Source organism: Sebastes umbrosus, chromosome 10 (assembly GCF_015220745.1).
Source record: "Sebastes umbrosus isolate fSebUmb1 chromosome 10, fSebUmb1.pri, whole genome shotgun sequence".
Taxonomy (NCBI): Eukaryota; Metazoa; Chordata; class Actinopteri; order Perciformes; family Sebastidae; genus Sebastes; species Sebastes umbrosus.
Genome location: NC_051278.1, coordinates 6387793 through 6409997, shown reverse-complemented (window position 1 = coordinate 6409997; position 22205 = coordinate 6387793). Strand labels below are relative to the sequence as shown.

The window sequence follows — 22205 nt, the reverse complement described above, 5'->3', positions numbered from 1 at the left end:
CTACATAGGTAGCTGGTCCTCTCCACGGAGCCGGTCGCCATGTTTCTACAGTTGCCTTGAGCAGACAAACTAAACACTGGCTCTCGATAGAGCCAGTCTCATTTTCACGTTTTCATGTCGGCCACCGTAGTTCTCCTACACGTTTGACGTTCAGCGCTGCTGCTAGATGCCACCAATAAACTTCCGTCTTCACAGGAAACAACCTGATTAGGTTTAGGCAACAAAATTACTTCATTAGGTTTAGTTAATGATCATGGTTTGGGTTAAAATAATGATGGACGTGTGACAAATAAATCAACGTTAACTTCTGGTATCACACGGGATGCAAACAGCGGTCTCCTGAGCAAAAAACCCCCAACTCCTCCGTACACTACGTTTGTCGCTCTTTATACTTCCTGGTTCATAATTACGTGGATTACATATGTATTGGTTTTGTGGGATATATACAAATTACAGTGCATTACCTTTCGTAGGTATAGCTACGAACGGTGTATGAGAACAGCCTGCTCTCTGTCCTTCCTGGCAATACAAGTTCTATTCATTCCCTGCTCTTTGGCAGGCTTAGAGACACTCAAATATGAAAAACTGAACATGGCTGGCGTCATGAAAATCAAATAAACACACAAAATAGATGTTCAGATTTAGATCGACTGCAGCCCAAAAATGGCACTCGTGGTTTTCATGCGCATCTGTGAGCGACGGATGAGCTTGTAACTTTTTTCTGTTTTTTTACCATTTAACCCCGTCGTTCTCTCCCCGTGTAAATCTATATGGATGTATAAGAGGAGGAGAGAGAATCGAGGGACAGGGTCACAGGAGGAATGGAGCGGTGCATGTGGGAGGAGTGAGGGATAGACTAGCTGGGGTGTAAAGAGCAGCGGAGAGAAGATCACAGCAAGGTGGAGAGGAATGAGGCCCAGACGTGAGAACTAATTTGACACATTTGCCCAGAATTCCAGCACCGTCTGCCACTATCAACACATTTACCCTCTTTGTCTTGTTATCGAGGGAGATGAGGCCTCTGAGGTCTAGCATAGGTCAGAAAAGGCAGATCAAAGAAGGTGCTTTTCCAATAGAGGCAGTCATCCAACGGCACCATCCCTCTCTCTCTCTCTCTCTTTTCATGTGAAGAAAGAGAGATAAGGATAAAGAAAAGTGAGCCTGACAGTCATTTTCCTGTACTGGGCAGGGGGTAAAATGTGAGTACATTGTATTTCACCATATCGGAAGCATATGAGGTCTTGCTTGGTTTCTGTCTGCCGTCTGTTTAGGATCACGCCGTGTCTTTATATCTGTCTGAGTTTTTTTTTTTCTTCCCTGTCTGAATGCCTGTGTTTTACAGTGTTCATCATTTAAAGGAGCCATAACAGCATTCTCTTCATTTCCTTTTTATTTTTATCACCTCTAGCTTCAGTTTGAAAGTAAAGCACAGTAATGATGAAGTCCATTTAGAGGCTCTTTTAAGAAAGATAATCACTGACTTCTGTCCTGTCTGATAGGAATCCAGATGTTTTTGATTGGAAGCTACCATATCCAGCTTTTTGCTTTGAGTCAAGTGTCTCCTTGCACCACCACCCTCTCCCCCCCCTCTTACTGTACAGTTTGGTTCCTGCCACAACATTTGCAATACAAACCTGAAGAGCTGTTTACCTTGAAATGACATCTAACCTCAAACCAAGGTGACCAGTATTCACGAGGCAACCACCGGCGCTGCATCAGCAGATGGGAATTCATTCACTTTGCGTTGACATGTGTGCATTTTGCTTTTGTAAGGCTGGAATTATGACCTACACAGTAAAGGATATTAACAGTAGGTCCTGCACATCAAGCATGCAGATTGGTTGATCCAACTTTGGTCGGCGTGTTCGAAATGGCAAAGAAAAACAACAAAAACAAGAAAATATCTTTTCGAAAGTCGTACAAGAAAAATACCCACTCAAATGTTGTTCCAGCTGTTTTCAGACTGCTTTGTTGTTAGATAACACAGCTAAGTCCATAACAAATTACATCTCAAAATGTCAGAAACATCAATATGGGATGTACAGAAGGTTCTGGACAGACACGTGTTTTTAAGTTTTTATTTTTTGAACAACAACAATATTGCATGTTGATATCATAACAGTGTTTAATGACATTGGTGCCATCTCGTCATCATTTTGTCTTGGAAAAAAGATCATTGACGAATATATCCCGTCATTAACGACATCAACACTGGAACCAACCAAGCGACGTTGCCATCCGCAGATGGCTAAAAAGGACACCAGGCTAACACAGGGTGAAGGCTCACTGGAGCAGATTCCCTTGTCTGGGATAAAGCTCTGTACCACCAAATTCTTTAAATAACAGTTTAAAATCTCTGTGTGTTATCTTGTGTGGACATTACTCTGTTCCATTATTAAGGAACTTAAGCAGAAATATGTGAGCTGCTGGTGAATTCCATGACTGATTGCATCCAGACTAAAACTGGAGGGGCTTTGTCGCTCCACCTCCATGTTCTCACTAGCCGAGCCTCCTATTAGCAACCTTTGTCTCCCGTAATGAGATATTCACTGTGAAATGTTAATTACTAAACACAGGGCCGAGTGGCTTCCAGTGCTGACCCCATTCTGATTGAACTTAATAACAATTACTGTAGTTCTCCGCAAAAGTGGGTTATGAGAAAATGAGGTTGTACAGCGGCAACTGTTGAAACAAAGGAAAAACCCGTCGTCCAAGTTTTTTTTTTTTTTCAGTTTAGAGTTAACATCTATAACTAAGTCTTAACGTGCCAATCAGGATGAGACAGGTTGTGTTATTTTGTCAGTTAGGTACAAACAATGTGATGATATACAGGACTGACAAGATTGTGTTGTTTGCGTAACAAATATTAACATTCCCGTATGTGTGTGAGGGAGATAGAGATAGAGGATGTGTGTAGGTCTTAGTGAGTGTGTGTGTTCACTACCAATGGAAGATCGACAGCTATTTTCTCCTGTTTGTATGGCTCTAAATCCACACGTATCTGCATGAATCCGGCCCTGTGTGCTTCTTAATGGCAAAGACCTTCTCTGTTGGCTCAGCTATGAATAACAGTAATTGTTCAACCCACTCCCCGTCTATTCCCTTTGTGCCCCTGCCAGCTGGCATCTGGTGCCCGCCGACAGTAATATTCACCCTCCACCCCTGCCATCATGTCGCCTCCTTCCACACATACACACACACACACAGTGACATACACACACAGTGCTATACGTCTGTGATCACGTGACCCTCCAGCTGTGTCCACGCGATTCCTCAGTCACAACATAAGCTTAGATGACGCTTAGTTACGATCGTACTCTCATGCATATACAAAGACGTTCACATCTACAGTATAAAGTGTGTACGCCCACGCATGAAGAGGTCTACTAAGGCTAGTGTAACACCTGTAAATACACAAACATGCAGCTACACACAACCTTTTTTACACAATGCACGCACACACACGACACACAGAGCTCCCCTCCCCGTCCTCTCAACCCCCAGTCCAACGTTTTCCCAAATGATCTCATCAGATTAGCCCCAGATTGCTACCTATTACAGCCTCGCTACTTATTTAGCAATTTAGCTGGGGGGAAAATTGCCCCCCGCTTGATGGCTAATTTTCAGAGGTGACATTTTGCCACATTGGGCTGCAGCGCTGAGGGGCCGGTTGTTGGATAGACAGGGGGTCCAGTTGTAGTAGAGCCATTAGGACTTAATGATCCCCTCTGACTTGATTTACTGACAGGAGTCTTCACATTGTAACAAGTGTGGACAGAGCAGTGTGCAAGGTGAGGCGGCTGAATGGTTGGCGCTGTATAGTTGCTGAGACCAAATCTGGCTCAAGCTCTGCATTTTCTGGCTTAATGTGTCTCACTCTCATCCTGGTCATGTGATATGAGTGCTGTTATGGCAACAGGTCTAAACATTTTCCCAATGGGCTTTTTTTAAGCAGCATGTGCTACTCTACATTGTTCAACAATCACAATCACACATTTTTTTATCCTTTCAAAATGTACCGTAAAGGAAGATTTGTCAAGTATTTCATTCTCTTATCAACATAGGAGTGCGCAAATATGCTTGTTTTATGCAAATGTGTGTATATATTTATTACTAGAAATCAATTAACAACACAAAACAATGACACATATTGTCCAGTACCTCACAGGTACTGCATTTAGCATAAAAATATGCTCCAATCATAACATGGCAAACTGCAGCCCAACAGGCAACAACAGCTGTCAGTGTGTCAGTGTGCTGACTTGACTATGACTTGCCCCAAACTGCATGTGATTATCATAAAGTGGGCATGTCTGTAAAGGGGAGACTCGTGGGTACCCATAGAACCCATTTACATTCACATATCTTGAGGTCAGAGGTCAAAGGACCCCTTAGTAAATGGACATGACAGTTTTTCCTTGCCAAAATTTAGCGTAAGTTTGGAGCGTTATTTAACCTCCTTCACGACAAGCTAGTATGACATGGTTGGTAACAATGGATTCCTTAGGTTTTTATAGTTTCATATGATGCCAGCTTTAAAACTGAGCCGGCTACAACTTCCAAAACATTGATTGCAATAATGGGGGGAAATGGGGCAGTCAAAAACAAATTAAAATGTTTGTTTTGTATTTAAACAAGTGTTAAAATGTAAGCAAGTCATTTTCAAAGCAAGGTCATATTAACACAAACAAACAACCAAACAAAAATGGCAGGTGCATCGGTCATGATACGGCATAGAAATAGTTTTATGTAGCATGGAGGACAGTTGAAAATCATTAGTACTATGTACAGATGGTTCACAATTACTGCTAATCAACATGGACATCTGCATGTTTCCGTTAATGATTTAATCACCTTAAAGGTAAAGTCCTTTACTTGTGTTATTTGGTTTTACATGTGCATTACCTAACTTAGGCTAGCAGCAATGTGGGTTGATTGTTGTACATTTCACTTCTACTGGCCTGAACGTCTAGTAACTTTTACCCCTGACAGTGGTTAAAGTGGTGAAACAAACACTGTTCTAGTGGTTTGATCGCCTTTGCAGCCAGCCACACTGAGAATATATTTACCCCTGATGCTGTAAGGTGCATTGGCTAATGGCATCTGCTGCACCAAATGGGATATGTTATGCTGATGTGAAAGTGCATCAATAATCCCTGGTGAGTTATGAACTGACCATGATTATGGCCCTGCAACTGCAGGAAATCCGTTTGAGGCTGTAAAATATAAAACCATGACATTATAAATATGCAGGCCGTTAAAAACAGCCAGCTGACATTGCCAAAAATAACCCTGACACACTGTCCAAGGCAGAAATATGGATTATCGTCTAATGCAATACAATTCTCTTTATATCTTTCATGATCTGGAAAACTCCCTCTGCTCTCATTTATAATGAATGGAAAAACCTGATGATGTCCATAGCGGGTGGCTTTATTGCTGTGTGTGTGTTTGTGTGTGTTTTCTCTATTGCCTTTGAGATTATTTGTCAATGAGGATCATAGTTAGATTTAGAGAGTAGGAGAGATAGAGGAACAAATGCAAAAACATGCATTCAAACCTCAACAGATATTATTATCACAGAACGAGTGTCATCTCATTTGACAGTTGAACACAGGGCATCACAGAACTGAATATCAGTCATTTAAATCCTGCATGAATCAGCCATAACTCTAGTTTGTAATGTAAAAATCATTGTGCAAATTGAAAATCATGCGCAAAAGTTATAATGCTCTTACAGAAAATAATCCTCATCCATAAAAATGCAGGCAGCAGTGAAACCTATTAATAAAAATATTTTTTTAAGCACAAATGTTAAATCAGGATATCACAAATCTAAGACGTTTCCAATCCAAGACAATTTTTTGTGCTAATTTTATGAAAATGTAGGCAGCAGTGGAGCATTCGAAAACTCACTGACAAAAACAAATCCCCCCACAAGGTGCATTTAGTAGCTGTTCTGGATTTAATCTGAGTTGGCATGGAATTGCACATTTTTAAATCTCTATTTCTTTGAGCACTTTTAAAATGTGACTTAACACCAGACTGAAAAGCAGCATTTCAATGCCTCCTTTGGTTGAAAAGCCTTTTTCAGAAGTGTGGTCTTGTACACCTTTGACCACAACCGACAGCGATGCCATGATGTCCTGGAGTACACTGCTACACAGTAGGCGGTTTTTAAATTTTTAACAGGGGGGTCGGACCCGGGTTGTTTCGTTTGCCTGCAATTAGCAAAGCAAACCATGAAACCCTTCCCTTCCAGCTATATTTTTTATAGAATATTATCGATCCAAGACGAAACTGACAGAAGGGCGGGACTCCGAGAAAAAAGTCGCAATTACAGATCCGTCTGTTACTTCAGCACCACGGACAGTGCCATGTATATATCAGTACACAGTTAGGCTACTGATATTTCAGAGTCGTGATCGGGGCTATAGATTTTAACTTTCACAAACTTCGGTTAGATAAAGGATCAACGAGTCAGGCAGACTCGTGGGTACCCATAGAAGCCATTTTCATTCGCATATCTTGAGATCAGAGGTCAAGGGACCCCTTTGAAAATGGCCTTACCCATTTTTCCTTGCCAAAATTTAACATACATTTGGAGCGTTATTTAACCTCCTTCTCGACAAGCTAGAATGTCATGGTTAGGATTCCTTAGGTGTTCTAGTTTCATATCATGAAAACATATGAGTATATATATATATGAATACGAGTATATATATATGAATATATGAGCCCGCTACAACTTAAAAACCACAAGTAGCGTTAATGCGTTAAAGAAATTAGTGGTGTTAAAACGAATTTGCATTAATGTGTTATTATTGCATTATTATCGCGCTAACTTTGACTGCCTTAATTTAAATGAAAGTTCACTCTTGATCTTGGAAACGACACTAGATAAAACAATCTCACCACAAGGCCCAAGGTCTTTTAAATGCATTTTAAGCACAAACATCAAGCTTTGTCAATGAGTTTTGCAGAGTGCAGAGGTTGGAGGGTAATTCTTTAATCATCTGAAGTCCTACTTGTCCCCTGTGAATGAGACTGACGACAATGAACGACAGAAAAACAGAGAAAGTAGCATCCTTTTTGCACACTGATCATCTGGACTGAGGCATTAGTAGATGCAAACAGCAGCATTATGGCTCTAATGATGACCAATTTGAGGACCCCTGAGGACCCCAGCTGTGTCCGGGGCTAGACATATTGGCCCATGATGGGCTAAACCAAGCCTATTTACCCATGCTCTTTCTCCCCGGCCTGTAACAGCCAGCCACACGCAAACACATATGCATAATGGAGAAATAATGGAATCTTCTAATAATTTGTTTGGGCCAGGGAGGAAAGCAGAGGGACGGAGAGTCTGAGGCTGGCTTTCTAAATGACATGCCCCTGTGGCCTAACACGATTAGAATTTAAACTATGAGACCGCCGAGCCCTTCTTCGGGGGTCGAGATGAAATATTGAGATTGACGCCGTGGCTTTTGCTCTCTTCCCGGCTTCCCGCGACATTCCCTCACTCTGACACTTGTCTGCCAATCAAAGTGACGGACAGCTAACACGGAGGGAACAAAGACGAGGTCCGCCGAGCCAGTTTGTTTTAGTCGGTTTGGTGGTGAAGGAGGTTGAGTGACACCTCGACGCTTGGAGACACACAGTGCTTTACTGAAGGGATGTTGTGCAGTTTATTTAGTGGTGAAATCATGTGCAGGAAATGTTGTCACACTGAGAGTTTGTGTGCAGGAGCTGCTGTCGACCATATTTCCTACCAAAGAACAATTAAATTGTATTATTTTCTATTAGAAAATTAGGGGTGTCATGATTTTAATTCTAAATCCTATTTGTGTACCTCCAAAGGCAAACAACAACACTTCAAAGACAACACAGCATATCTTAAAGGTAGTCTGCAGCTACCTTTTGAGACACCATGGCCGAAGTGGTCAAATCCTGCTTCCCTGAAGTCAGCGGTGTGGCAACATTTTGCCTTCCCCGTGAGTTATGTAAACACAAACGCGTAGTTAACCAAAAAACTACAGTTTGTAGGCTGCAGAAGATTTAGAGACTTCAGCAACCAAAGAAAACGGCACTCATCAAACTGTTTGGTGATTTCAGCCGTGGCTGTGTGGCCCACATGTCCACTCAAAATCGGTTGCGTGTCTACATCGCTTTGTACAGTAAAGCATGCGGGCGGCGACAGGGACGTCATGGTGCATTCAGGTGTACCTCGTAAACTCTGACAAACTGTAGCTGTTGTTGTAAAGTACCCTCCTGCCATCTAATTGATCTTCGTTTTGTTGTTTAACAGTTTGTTCTCCAATTGGAGAAATAAGTTAATTATTTAGTGTGATACATTCCAAAAAATATCACACTTGATAGCCTCTCTTTTTAAAGAATATTTTGAAAGCGTAAATGACAGTTGTCAGGGCATAAAACCAACGATCTGTTGATCTTTACGAATCAAGACTCCATCGTCTAACAATGGTATGTTTAAATCGAAAATTGAACCGTGACCTTAAAATCAAAAGTCAAATTGAATCGCGGATTTGGAGAACATATGCAATGTTTTTGTCAATTCAACATCATTTAAAGTAATTTAAACAAAACTCTATCTGGTCAAGCTGATGTGTAACGTAGAGGAGTGATGGATGGAGTGTGTTGGTAGTTAGAATTTCTCTCTCTCTCTCTATGAACCACAGAAACTGTGTTTGGCTGAAGCAGAAGCTTATAATTATTTGAATATTTTCTCCCTCATGAATAATACAAAATATTGCTTGCTGGACTGGGCGCCCTGTGTGTGTGTGTGTGTGTTCTGTGTGCATACATGTGCAACTGTGCTTAAGCATGAACAAGAATCCAAGAGTGTGTTTGTGGATGCATGTTGATCTCTCCATCCGTTTGCACACGTATAAGTTTTATTATTACATATATATGTGTGAGAGTGTATAGAGGTTAAAAGGTTGCCAGTCTCCATACTCGGGGGTTGCAGGCTGCCAGTGAACATATGTTTGTCTCTGTGATCTCTTGGCCCACCAGCCGTACAGGCTCTCAGTGTGTGTGTCCCCTCAGACTCGGCCACTGCCAGGAGAGCAAACATGTTGATGTGGAGTCTGAGTGAAGACGCTGCTTCCACAGAGGAGCTGTAGCAGCAACTTGGTGGTGGAGAGATGCTTGAGGTTTAAAGCCCCATACCAGTCTGCTGTTGCTCTACAACACCCTTTCCACCCATAAAAGGTGGTCTGTCTTCAAATTGTGGTCCATGTAGTCGTGTGTGATCCAGATAGATTATGGGTCATGTGGGGTGTAGTATAGTATACAACTGGAATATTCATACTGCACCTGAAGAGTCAACTTCCATATATACTGTATTGCGTACTGTGTATAAAAAACAGCTGACTATGACATTAAGCACTTGTGCTGGATAGTAAAGTCATCATCACTTGCCATGTCTTCGCCACAGCTGGTTGGATTTTGGCATCTGTATTTTCAGGGCCAGTGTAAAGCAGACTGTCAGTGTCGGGCTTTTCTGACTGTAGTGACTGTGGGTATGAAAAAAGTAGTAATCCAATCCCATCAAATGAAGTTGAACTTTTGGACATTTTGTCTGCTCATGTACTTATTTAGCCTCTGAAATGTATTTAGACTGGGACTACTAACGCTGTATTGTGGCAGAGGAGATTTATCTGTGAATGCTAATATCTCAATAGCATAAGAGTCAGGGATCCATAATCATGGTGAAGAGGTACCACATGTTATTGACTTATTAAACTTTGTCAATTGAAGCCGCTCCAAGCTATATTTTTCTGTTAACTATTGTTGAAATTACTTTAAGAAATGTGAAAGGTGTCGCCTGTAGCGACAAACCAATCCAATCTCATGGGAAGGCGTATAAATAGCACAACATTACAAGTACATTCTGCGTGTCATGAGAACACATTTTAGTGTGTCATTTGTACGCCTCTTTTGCGTGTCATTTTTACGCCACGCAACTAAACTACGGTAACGTCCATAGTTAGGTTTAGGCAACAAAACCACTTAGTTGGGTTTAGGAAAAAACACCATGGTTACGAAAAGGACATGCCAAAAAAGCAAGAAAGGCATTCTTATTACACACACAATTTCTTGTGATTAACGTGTCATTCATATGCCATTCTGAAACCCATAGAGAATGATCATCCATCTCTGGTTTCCTTCAGTTCTACGGAGCATTTTAGCACATTTCAACTCAATGTTTTGTTTTTTTTACGGCACACAACTTTACTGTTTTGGTTCACTTTCACTACTCTCATCAGCATCATTTCCAAATGCAGCAAACAGCTGTTTTTAGCAAAAACTCTGATAAACCCACCGTACGCCACACTGCCAGCACCAAAGACACTCAGCAACCAGCTGGTGTACAATGTGGAACATTTAGATACTGACAAGCCAGATATTTCCCTCATGAGTTGGTGAAGACCAAACCAGAGCTAAAAGGAGAGTGAATATGGTGGTCAGCAGTGTGTAACATTTGGCTGCTAAGGTGATGCTAGCAGCATTGTTGTGAGGTAGACTGAAACAATGAGACTGCAACGCTAAATTGTTGGAGTGGACAAGACTTATACAAAGGGACATGGTTGGCACCATTTGCTTTGTGCGCTGGCTTCTTCATTGCAATTCTTGCTTCACTGCTGACATGAGTGACAATGTCTAGCGTGGGTCTTTGACCAGAGGAGGGGGGCGGAGGATGCCCAGCCATTGCATATTGTAGCTTTAATAGTAGAAATTGAGAAGTGCCAAGATGGTGGGTGAAGTGTTTGAACCACGGAAAGTACTTGAATAATTATAAAGTCACATTACACTTTCCACTGCAGCCACAAGCTGATTTTAAGTGTTGGTATTTTACATGTTGAAGGGACTTCTTGACAGACTAACTGCTGATTTTCTGACCATCACACTGCTCCCGTTACTCTGTAAAAACAACAGAAGGAGAATAAGTGCTGATCAACGGTTACTTTCACACAGGATGGTAGTTCTGTGGTTGTAGATATCATTACAGTTATTTTAGTACGGCACTGCGATGCTTCAAGAAGGCTCACTGGGGGAAAAGAAAATCTGATTTTTTAAACCACTTGTGAATATTTTGCCACAAGAGGGGGCTAGGATAGTTGTGTTGTCCAACTGAAACATGGTCAAAAACCCTGCTTAAAAAAAGGAAATAAAACCGCAGCGACATCCTCAACTTTAGCTCAAATGATTATTTTCCTTTTAGCAGTTTACTATTCAGTTTAGAAGTGTTTAATCAGCATTGTTATTGTTCTTGAGTTTACTGGTCTCATAGGAACTCTGATGTGAGTCAGATACAAGTTCTCCTCTTCCTAGAACTCCGTCCAAACTGAGGCACTCGCCCACTTCAGAGGGCTGTTTCGATAGAGACATCCAGCCCGTTTTCAGTGAAAGTCATGTCTCATTTGTGCTAACTTGGCCCCAATAGAGCCAGAGAGGAAGAAAAGGGGGGAGGGGGAATGGAGGGCTAGAGGAAGAGAGGAAGAGAATGGCCGAGGGATGGCCAGAAGACAAGAAAAGAAAAGAGCCGTTCCTTATTCATCTGATTCTAATTTGGATGTAAATTGCAGGCTGATGTCACGGCGGAGCGGCATGTTGCCGGGTAATCACAGTGGAATCCAGGAGAATGAAGCCAGAAAAGAATTCTGCTGGACAGGTGCACAACAGAGCCGCTCTGTAGAGCTGTCGTTTTTATCTGCGCTATCTATCTCGCACTCGACAGAACATGAGCGGCGTTGCATACGGCGGCGCTCATACACGCTGTCATACAGTACAAGCCTCAAGTTCAATCTGGAACTCAGGCATTGAGGCCGGAGCAGCTGTTACTGCCAACAGCTAACTCTCTTTTCTTTCTTCTTCTTCGCTTTCCTTCTCTCTCGCACACACTCCCATACAAATGCATCCCCACCCTCATTCTCATTCTACTCTTTCACTCTTTTTCTCCCTGCTCTGTTTTTTTTTTTTTTTTCCTTCACCGCCACCCCTCCGCCTACATCGGCCCACTTCTGGGCGGCGTTCCACCGTCATCTGCTGATGAAAAAGTGTTCATTAACAAGTAATGATCCTCAAACCCGTTTATTTGCGGAGCCAAGGCAAAAATGTGACGTCTAATTGTTTACCCTTTGTAAATCAGTGTCATGTTGCTTTCCCGCCGACACACGCGCACGCACATTCCTCCGCCCTGTCCCCATTTGATGATGTCAGAGGTGGATTGTGGGTTTTTTGGTTGGGGGCAGCGTACGGCTAAGTGACTGCGAGAGCCCCCAGTAATCCCTCTGTTCAGGATGGGGCCCGCTGGGGCCCAATGAAAGATGTAATAGGATCCCTCTGTGTGCCTGCTTCCCCTGCAGGGTTGGAGATTAACACTAGTGTCATATTCGGCTCTGTTTGCCAGAGCTGGACTTCTCTGTCACACTCCCTAACAAGTCTGAACATTTCACAGGCTTGAGACCAAATGTCCACATAGATTAATGCGGTGTTTATTCAGGATTATGATTTCCGTATGTTAAAGTTTAAAGTATTTTCTTTACACAATGGAGTCTTAACTTGTGTTTGCTACTTTATGCAATAGTCGACAGATTCAATACATATATATTTTCATGAATTAATTATATTTAAATTGGCAGTAAGTGCTCAATATCGCTGTGAGTATGCGGCACAGATGTACAGAAATATGCAAAGTTGGAGCTTTAACCGTATTTCATGTATTGATACAAGCGAGCAGCCAAAACAGCAACCGTCACAACCAAAGGCTTCCCTCCTGTGTCTTACTTATTTTTCCAGGTCTGCGTTCCCTGCCAGAGAGAGAACGGGGCCTACAGCATCATTTCCTTTCGGGCTGGTGACGTCTGTGGAAAAACAGAACAACAGGAGAAGAGAAGGCGTTGCTCGACGGCAGCCGACGCTGTGTCAAACCCCGGAGAGAGACGGCGAGTATCCCCGATGTCACGTCACAAGGCTGAATGCACAGGAGGGATTAAACGTACGTGTCAGTCAGCCGGGGTTTGTGTGAGGGCTCGCAGTTCCATATTTTAGATGCCACTTGTTTGAGTGAATAAAACACGCTCGAGTACAGACCCAGGCATGAAGAGAAATAAAAAATAAGGAGATACAAGGCTGCCAACATTCGCTGCCAACAGCTCTGGAGCCACTAAAACAGCCAGCTTTGACCAGTTTCAGTGGCAGAGAGAGGGAGAGAGCTGTGGCTTCTGAGTAGAAACACAGTCTGCTGCAGTTTGGCAAACCCCTGGACCTTTACAGTGCGAGTGTGTGTGTGTGTGTGTGTGTGCGCAGAGTCTCCAGTGCTGGAGAGGCTTCAGAGAAAAGAGAAAGTGTGTGTGTCAGTGCATGGCCACAGTAGTCTGGCAACCTAACATGCATACGTGCACATAGGGACTTAGTGGTGGGAAAACTCCTCTAACGTGTGCACGCACGCACACAGGCATGCACACACAGTCAGGAGTCAGCTGTCTACCCCTGCTTCTCAGCTCATTAAACCAAATCCCAGGGACTGGACTGAAGAATTTAAATGAGTAACCCCCTCTCCCTCTCCTCCCCCCTTCTTTGAAGTTGTGCCCCTTTCAGCTCACCGTAGCCCGAGTTGCACTTCTAGCCTCTAACAGGTACAACACGCCCACTTTGTCAATGCTCCGTGCCCCTTCATTCAGTGCTGCGTGTGGCCCCTGCTGCACCTTTGGGCGTCACACTGGCAGCTCGAGCCGACACCGGCGACACTGACGGCCTTTGGGCTCTGACCTTGGGGAGGGGGAACTTGCTTTTAAACCCTGAAATCGTATATACGTGTAAATCCGACAAAAGTCCCCCGCCCAACACTCCCACCCAGCCCACGTTTGTCTGTGCCTTGTAGCTCCAGGTCCCCACGGAAACTGGATAACAGCGGTGTTTAGAGGAGCTCAGGATTCATTTGGGATAACAGGGCTTGCCTGACGTGCTGAGGGACCGTCCAGTAACCAGAGAGAGAGAGAGAAAGAGAGAGGGGTGAAAGAGAGAGCAGATTAGAGGCTTTCAATGGAAGGACAAGAGGTAACTGTTTTGCAAAAGAGGCTGATCCTCTTGTTTACCTCACTGCCACTAAACCCAACACTAAAAAACACACACAGTGCTTGATTTTGTGTTTAGAGAGAATTTAATGACCCTTGGGTAACATAAACCTGTTCACACCAGTGGGCTACCTCTGGGTGTGAGAAGTGAAGCCAATGCTGAAGAGCCTTAAACTTGCATTCTTTCTAACAGCCAGAAGGGGGCGACTCCTCCGGTTGCAAAAATAAGTCTGATTGTATAGATGAAATAATGAGCCTACTTCTCACTTGATTTATTACCTCAGTAAACATTGTAAACATGAGTTTATGGTCTCAATCGCTAGTTTCAAGTCTTCTTCAATACAGCATGATGTTCATTTAGTAAATTATGGTCCCATTTAGAGTCAAATAGACCATAAAGCAGTGGATGCTTTAGGGCGTAGCTACCTTGGGATTGAAAGGTAACTACCACGGCGTTGTCCGGTCTGCGAGTTGTCCGTGCTTTTGTCTTAGAACTTTAACCATTTCACAGTGTGTTTTCAGTTCCTCAAAGTTAATTATAACCTTTTTAGTTGCCTAAAAATGTCTTATTCAGCGGTTGTACTTAGCTCCACCCTCTCGTGTCACTTCTGGTTGCAAAAGACCAACTTGGCAGCGGCCAAATACCAAGATGGCAACGGCCAAATTGCCAAACTCGAGTCTTTAAAACGGCAGTCCACAAACCAATGGGTGACGTCACGGTGACTACGTCCACTTCTTATATACAGTTCATGGTTCACCCCCCCTAAATTCTACTTTGGGAACCAATTAGCTTTTCATATGTTTGACTTACTGCCATGCGGCTTGTGTTGAGGAAATAGGTCAAAAGTGTTTATCTGGGTTTTCGTCAATGAAAAGACTTCCTTGAAGTTTCCAATGTGCTTACTGATAGTTTTGACAGCTGTAAAAGTCATTGAAGAAGACACAAGTGGGCAGTTGTCTCCAGCAGAAATGTAGAAATCTTCTCCGTCAATGTGATTTTTGGATTTAGTCATCATACCTTGACGTTTCTCCAGTTTAACTCTTTTCGTTGTCTCTTGATTTACACAGAACTAATGTAAAACCTCTCCGGATAAAGTTCGAGAACAGTCTCACAAGAAGCAGCTGTCTAAGAATCTGCATCTCTATTTGATTTTTTTTTTTTCTCTGTCTCATCTTCCTTCGCCGTGAACTTCACAAGACATCCCTCCCCCCCTCCTCTCACATGTGACCTCCGACCCAACCTTGATTCATCCTTTTTCACCGTTTGCCAAAATGTTTTTGGAAGAGGCCATCCCTGGCTGTTTTCTCTATGGAACTATCCTCTCCCCCCACAACTCCCTCTCAGCCAGGCATCATCCAGCGGCCCTCGCTCTCTGTATCAGCTTTTTGTCAGGGATTTGCCTCCTCAATCCCACAAATCAACAGAGGATAGATGCCTATTGTGCCTAATCAAAGCACTTCCTCCTGGGGTAATCCCTCAATTTGAGCAGGAAGAAAAGCCCAGTGAAGGGGGGAATGTTCTGGATCAATCCTATGAAGGGCCCATATTATACACTCTCATTTAGATTTCACCAAAGAGACACAGCCAGCCAGCGTTTTTAACCCCCCTACCCTCCCCTCCAACCACCTCCGACTGCTCTCCTTTTCTGTTTGTGTTTATCTTTATTATACTCCCCTTTCTCTCTTTATTAATCTGTTTTTCCCTCGGTGTTATTGTCAGCGAGTGTCCTGGCGCGCCGGCTGGTTAGCACGTGGCAGCTCTTTCAGCGCTGCTTGTTTACTGCGGAGGAAGGTTGAGGATGATTGACTTGTCGCTGGCGAAAGCTTGTTCGTACAGTGGATGTAGGATGACGGGAGCATCAACCTAGATGTTTCAGTCAGCCTGCACACAAAGGCCTCAACAGCTTTCGTCTAGGAGGTGGAGATGTAAAGACGTTCGTCAGGTTAGCTTCATTGGGAACTGAGCGCATGTCATTTTGGTCATTCATGCCCACATAAGTAGGAGATATTGTTGGATTGCTTCCATTTTCGGTGCATGTTTACTCCGTTTCTCAACCTGTGAAAGATTGGAGATCACATGAGGGATTTTTTTCCATTCATTATAAACCCGATATAGGGAAAATGTTGTGACCTGAAATCCTTCAATCAATAATTCAAAACCTTAGATGATTCTTTCCCCAGTAGCACAATCAACAAGACGCAACAATCTTAAAATGACTCAATCATTGATTGAGGATTTGCAGTTAACCAGATCTGTCAGTCAAGTCTGGCGCCATCACTTGCATCCAGTAGAAAGGTTGTTGTAATAATGGCTGAATACATAAGATTAGAAATAGGGAACATATCTGAAGATATATGGGTGTACTATGGATTTATGTGATGGTATTTGTAAAAGTGTAACACTGTAAACTGTATTTAAATGTCAGGTTATCGGGAAGGCAAAAGTGGGTATAGCTATGTTGACGGCCACTCTTGAACGTGGGGTGAAAAGCCTGCAATGACAGAGATTGCACAAATGGGTATAACTGCACATACTTTTGGACTGTTGGATTTGTTGTACTTGGTTGTACTCACGAAAAGTTACAAAAATATTTGTGTAAAGAATTAAAAAAGAGAGCTTGAGGTAGAAGTTGAAATCCTGCTTACTTCCACACCCGTGTACAGCTGGCCAATCGCTGGCTGCAAATGTTAGATTGTCAGTTTCGGAAAGTTGTCAGACTAGCTTCCCCAATTCTGACTTCTGAAAGGTGTGGGAGGAGGGGGTTGCAAAGGGCGTTCGGCCATCCGACAAGCACTTTGATTGAAGCATGAAAGCAGAAAGGGATTCAGACTGAAAACAGCCCTGCGTTAAAACAATGCATGGGGCTGCATTGGTGGGGGTTTGTTGTTTAAGACACCGGTGAGACAGGAAATCTGGTCCAGTTGGAGTAATGGAATAATGCATTTGAGGAGGTTGAGTCTTACCTATCCATAGAGACCGAGATCATGCATATACACCTGGTAGTTGTGGAGCTACTCTTGATTTATTTTGGGTATGTCTGTCTAGGAGAACCACACCTTCCAGCACCCTAGGGCTTAAGCTTCTCAGATGCCAAAAAAACTGCACAACTGTTTTTAATACTCACAGATAGAATTTTAAAACTCTGGAAAGTGATCATAGCAGCAACAGTAGAAATACAGTGTTTATGTTACCAAGTAATCCACCAGGAAGGTGCTCTTGCATGTATGCGATTAGCCAACGTAGCGCCTTGCCGGGCGACCCCTGTGTTGTTTTGCCGGAGCCTCACTACGCTGATAGACTGAATGAACGAGTAGGCTCCATTTTTTTTCATGCTAAAGTCAGTCTGAACGTGGCCCGAGTCTATAGCACTGCTCTCTGATCCAGAAAACTCCTTAACCTCAGTTATCTGGCATTGTTCTTCAACTAAAAAATGTTGGCAGTGAACAACAAATATCAGTGTTGATGAGAGTTAGCGTCACTTTCGTTGAATGATCTGGTAAAATGAGGCACAACACTTTCTTAAATTGGAACTGTATTCACTAAATGAATTTTATATTTTTACTGGAATCAAGCCTTTCATACTGTAACTGTTTGGAAGTGCTGCCAGCACCTCTATAATAAAGCACATAAAAATATGGCTATTTTCATCCCCAGAGTAGGCGTTGCAGCCTTGTCCCGCTGTCAGGCTTTCTTAATAAGTTGCTATGTCTAGACAGCAACAGATGTTTCTGTTGTGTCTGTTAGATCTTTAAGTAGTTGTTGTGTTAAGTCTTCGAGACAGCTGCCGTTGGTTTCTCTGCCGTGTCTGTCTTTAGGAAAGATTCCTGCACTCAGTTGGACCGACCAGGATGAATAAAAAAAGTTATAAAAATATAATCCTAACACTCCACCTGTTCCTTCTTCTCCTCGGTTTATCGCTACCTCTAATGTTTATATCATGATAAATTTCTCTCTATTTTGACGCCTTTGATGTGGAAGTCTTGTCTCCGTGGAATATCTCTTTTCTCCTCTGATTCATTGATGGCGTGTAACCCAAACTCTGGCTTTTTTTGTACATGGGAGCTGCATCAATAGATGTCATTGAGCAGAGCTGACAGAACATGACCTTTACCGGAGTTCTGAGGTTACTGTTCTCAAGCGGAGGAAGTCAAAATAGATGAGTGGATTAAGTGAGAGCCGGCGTCCCCGGAGACTCATTAGAATGGGAGAGGAATAAGGAGAGAGAGAGAGAGAGAGAGAAAAAAGGACCGATCCCAGCTGGACCAACTTCCCTTCACATCTGACCTCATCACCAGAAAAGGCTTCACGGACGTCCATCTGGTCAGGTACCCAGGCCAGAGAGCCGTGCTCCGTACATCCGACATCTTTAACTTGCTTGTTTTGCGCACCCGACAATCCCCAAACCAAAAGATATTTAACTTACAATGTTATGAAAACAAAGAAAAGCCACAAATCCTCACATTTGTGAAGCTGGAACCAGACACTTTTGCTTCAACTTAAATTAAATCACTAATTATTTCATTTGGTATACTTGCTGTATAGCTGGGAAACAATCAGAATCTCAATGAGAACTTGTCATTTTGCTGTATTTTGGCTGTCCCAATATTCACATGGTGCCTTTAAATGGGGATGTGTTTACCGTGTTTACGAGAAGAGTCCATATGAACGCCCCCCTCATGTTGTATACACGACCTCGCAAGTGGAAAGGTTTCTGAAAGCTCAGAGTTCACGAATTGTGACGCGTTTGTTGACGTTGTCAGAAATGGCGGAAGCCATTGTATTTCATTTTTCAGTGCATAGTAAGTGAATATATTGTAGTTTTCTTCGTATATTGTTTTTCTTCGTAATATTATAATATGTCTGAGGAAAATGTTGATATTCCCAACGACCTCATCTTTTCCCTCTGTGTCTTTGCATTTCCTGCATCATGTTACCCACTTGCTAGCTTGCTTAATTGTTAGCCTCTGTGGCTTCTAGACGCCGACAGTAACGTTAATACTGCCGTAGCTTATCAGCGGTGTTCTTCACGACTTAACCACTTGAATTCCAAGCATATCGTGTGCACGACTTCCCATGTTGTAAACACGAGCTCACGAGTTTCATTTGAAGGCACCGATAAGCTCAACAAATTCAGGCTGTAAGGCGGCTGTTCTTAAAACGTTATGTTAACAAAATTCATTTCAATTGTTCCTGAATATGCTTGGTCTTCACTAGTGGTGCAACGGTTCAATAAGCACACGACTCGGATTGCATATGTCTCTGGCACCTCATTTAAATATCTAGGAGGCCTGTATTTAATAGTGCTGCAACGGTTCAACAAGCCCACGGTTCGTTTTTTACGTCACTGAACGGTTCGGTTTTGCAACCCTAGTATTACTGCTGCTGTACTACTGTATGATTGGCCATTGAGCAGCTGTACTATTGAGACTTTGCTTCTACGCACCCAAAGTTTAAGGACAACTCTTCTCCCAGACGGAGAGCACAGACATGTATCTGAGGTCCAGTGTAAGATGGCAGCCATGTGTGGCCCAGATTGTGATGATGTGATGGATGATGTGAGTAATTCTCATTAACTGGGAAATGGCACATTAACATTTATTACTTTTGAAAGAGGAATGATTACCTGCGCGTGCATTGCTTGAACGCAGCCCTGTGTGCAGGCACTTTAATTCCCAGATTACGCTATCCTCGTATATATTCCTTGTGAAACAGAACACACGAGTGCTTTATTTTCCTGCTTTGCTGGCACCTCCAGTAACTGCTGTAAATTTTTAGTCCAACTCCTCTTCTTACGGCCACTTCCTTCATTAAGAAGTTTTTTTGTTTTTTTTCCCTGCACCGGCAACAGAACAAGTTCTGAGCCGCCGTCTACTTTCCCTCCGTCTGCCTCCACACACACCATCCTCTCCTCCAGTGAGTGTGGCTCTCTCTGCTCTCTGGGGCCCACAAGTGTCCCAATCCCTTCCTCTGGCCTCGGTTTCTAACCTAGATCAAATGTTAGGCTTTAAAAAGCTAAAGTTTGATGTGGATGAGCAACTGCCTATGAAACACTTTAATCCGCAATGCTGTAATGTATTTAATTTCACACCCTCTGATGGTGTTGCCCCTTCTTAGGATTACCCAAGGGAGGAAGGGGGGTGGGGGCTGGGAGCACAAGGGCATGGCGGGAGGAGGAGGAGACGAGAGGGGCAGTCACTGAAGCCCTTCGTAGGAGAGAACAAGACTGAAGAAAGACAGAGAGAGAGAGCTGTACAAGGAAAAGGTGGGGAGTAAACAACAAGAAAAAAAGATGCAAGAATAAACAAGAGAACAGAGTGAGAGTCAGGAAGAAAAGAGTGATAATTGAGAGGGAGAAAAAGCATTTCTTAAACCGATGAGAAATCTCGCCACGGAGCTGGCTTCACAGAGAAAAAGAAGAATGCCACTTTACAATTTGGAATGCTTGTATTCAAATAGAAAGTCGGAGCTTTGGAGCCCGAAGAATGCAGCTATATCTGCATTGTCACACCCCCTCCCCTGCTTGGATAAGGGGAAAAGACACCCTGGCAAATCCCATTGTAGAGCTTGGGAGCTTCATAAAAGTTAAGGAGCGATGGATATAGTCTTGGCCCCCTTATGAGATGAGGATCTATCTGGCCTGGCTTCGGAAGCCCTAGACGCATACGCAGGGATATTGGAGGCAATAATTCCCCGGGACGGGAGCACACACAGGCTCCTTTATATCGCCCCCTAATATCCAATTTACGGGCTCAGGCCCTCCGCCAGAGCAGCCCCCGAGAACTTAGAATGCACAAACGCCAGCGTGAGATGGAATTAGGGCCAAGTTCGCTTTTCTTCTGTTTGCCAAAAGTTTGAGGCTTACAGAAATATGAAACTGTTTTTCTCTCTCCCTCCCCTCCCCCCCTCCCCTCTTCTCCCCCCTCTTCTGTCCGTTAACCCAATTCATCCATTAAATAGACAAGGAACTGAAAGCAATAAATAATTTGGGCCGGGGATGGAAAATGACTCGATGTTGTGTGGTTTTGGTTAATATACGGCGAGCTTTTCCAACACAGTGAGCGAGGAAATGCTGTAAACAAGCATCAGTGATTGGAAATAAGACGCAGTCGTTAAATAGATTTCTGTTTTCTTTGATATTTGTCAGGCTGGGTGTATTGTGGCCGTGCCAAAGTCTGTAAATAAGGGAGGTTTCATTATCTCGAGGAAAAATACAGAGCGGTGAGGCGAGTGATGAGTGGGGATTTATTTAGGTTTTGGGTGAAAAAGTAAAAGTTAGAAAGTGTATACATGCTTAAGAGGCGTGATATTCCCCCTCTGCTGATCTCCTTATCCTCTCCTTAGCCTCCCTAAGCGGTATGTGGTCCACACACACACAGACACACACACACACACACACACACACACACACACACACACACACACACACACACACACACACACACAGTGATTTTCCCTCCGCCATTGCTGGATGAATCTCCCGTGAACCTTGCCAGCCTCCCTTGCCTGTGGATGTATTTACTCATAACAAGGGCTTAGGCCAATAAGAATATATGGTGATTTATACTGTGACCAGCAGGGGATTGTGTTGCCCTGATGCTTTAAGTATTTTACACTTTGCTAAACTCTCTGACACCTCCGTGGATAAAACACCCCATTTGTAGCAGCCCCATCTCGCCGCCTGCTCACAGCTCCAACAACAAAACAAAACTGGTATTGAACCTCGAAGCAACAGGGAGGCGAAGAGACGGCTCACAGACACCGAACATCATAATGACCGTCCGGATTAGGAAAAGATCGACTTGGTTAGGTTTAAGCAACAAAACTACTTGGAAAAGATCGTGGTTTGGGTTAAAATAACTCTGGAAGTGTCGTAACTTTGGTATGGAAGTTACGTGACAAATAAATCAACTTTGATTTGTGGACACAAATAGCGGTCACCTGGGCGAAAGTCCTGTGCTTTTTCACCCACCCGTCCACTCTGACCTTCTCCCTACGTGGCATCTACCGCTGTTTATACTTCCCGGTTCACAATTACGTGGATTATGTACGAATTGATTTTGTGCTGACCATCATGAAAAAATTTATAATTTGTGTCTATGTAC

General features: G+C 43.3%; 1 protein-coding gene across 6 annotated transcripts in view; it reads left to right on the top strand.

The window, feature by feature from the left end:
• The window catches only part of LOC119495195 (homeobox protein Meis1), a 234174-nt gene that overhangs the window by 100306 nt on the left and 111663 nt on the right, over positions 1–22205 (top strand). For 4 of the 6 annotated variants that reach the window (XM_037781445.1, XM_037781443.1, XM_037781440.1 and 1 more), the window contains one exon: positions 12826–13024. The exons of 1 other annotated variant lie outside the window; for it this stretch is intronic. Coding sequence is in view for 2 of the 5 variants with exons in the window: in XM_037781440.1 (XP_037637368.1) it covers positions 12826–13024 (199 nt within the window). In the remaining 3 variants the exon portion in view is untranslated. The remainder of the gene's footprint in view (positions 1–12825; positions 13025–22205) is intronic. One more of the 6 variants, XM_037781444.1, reaches the window with a different exon arrangement.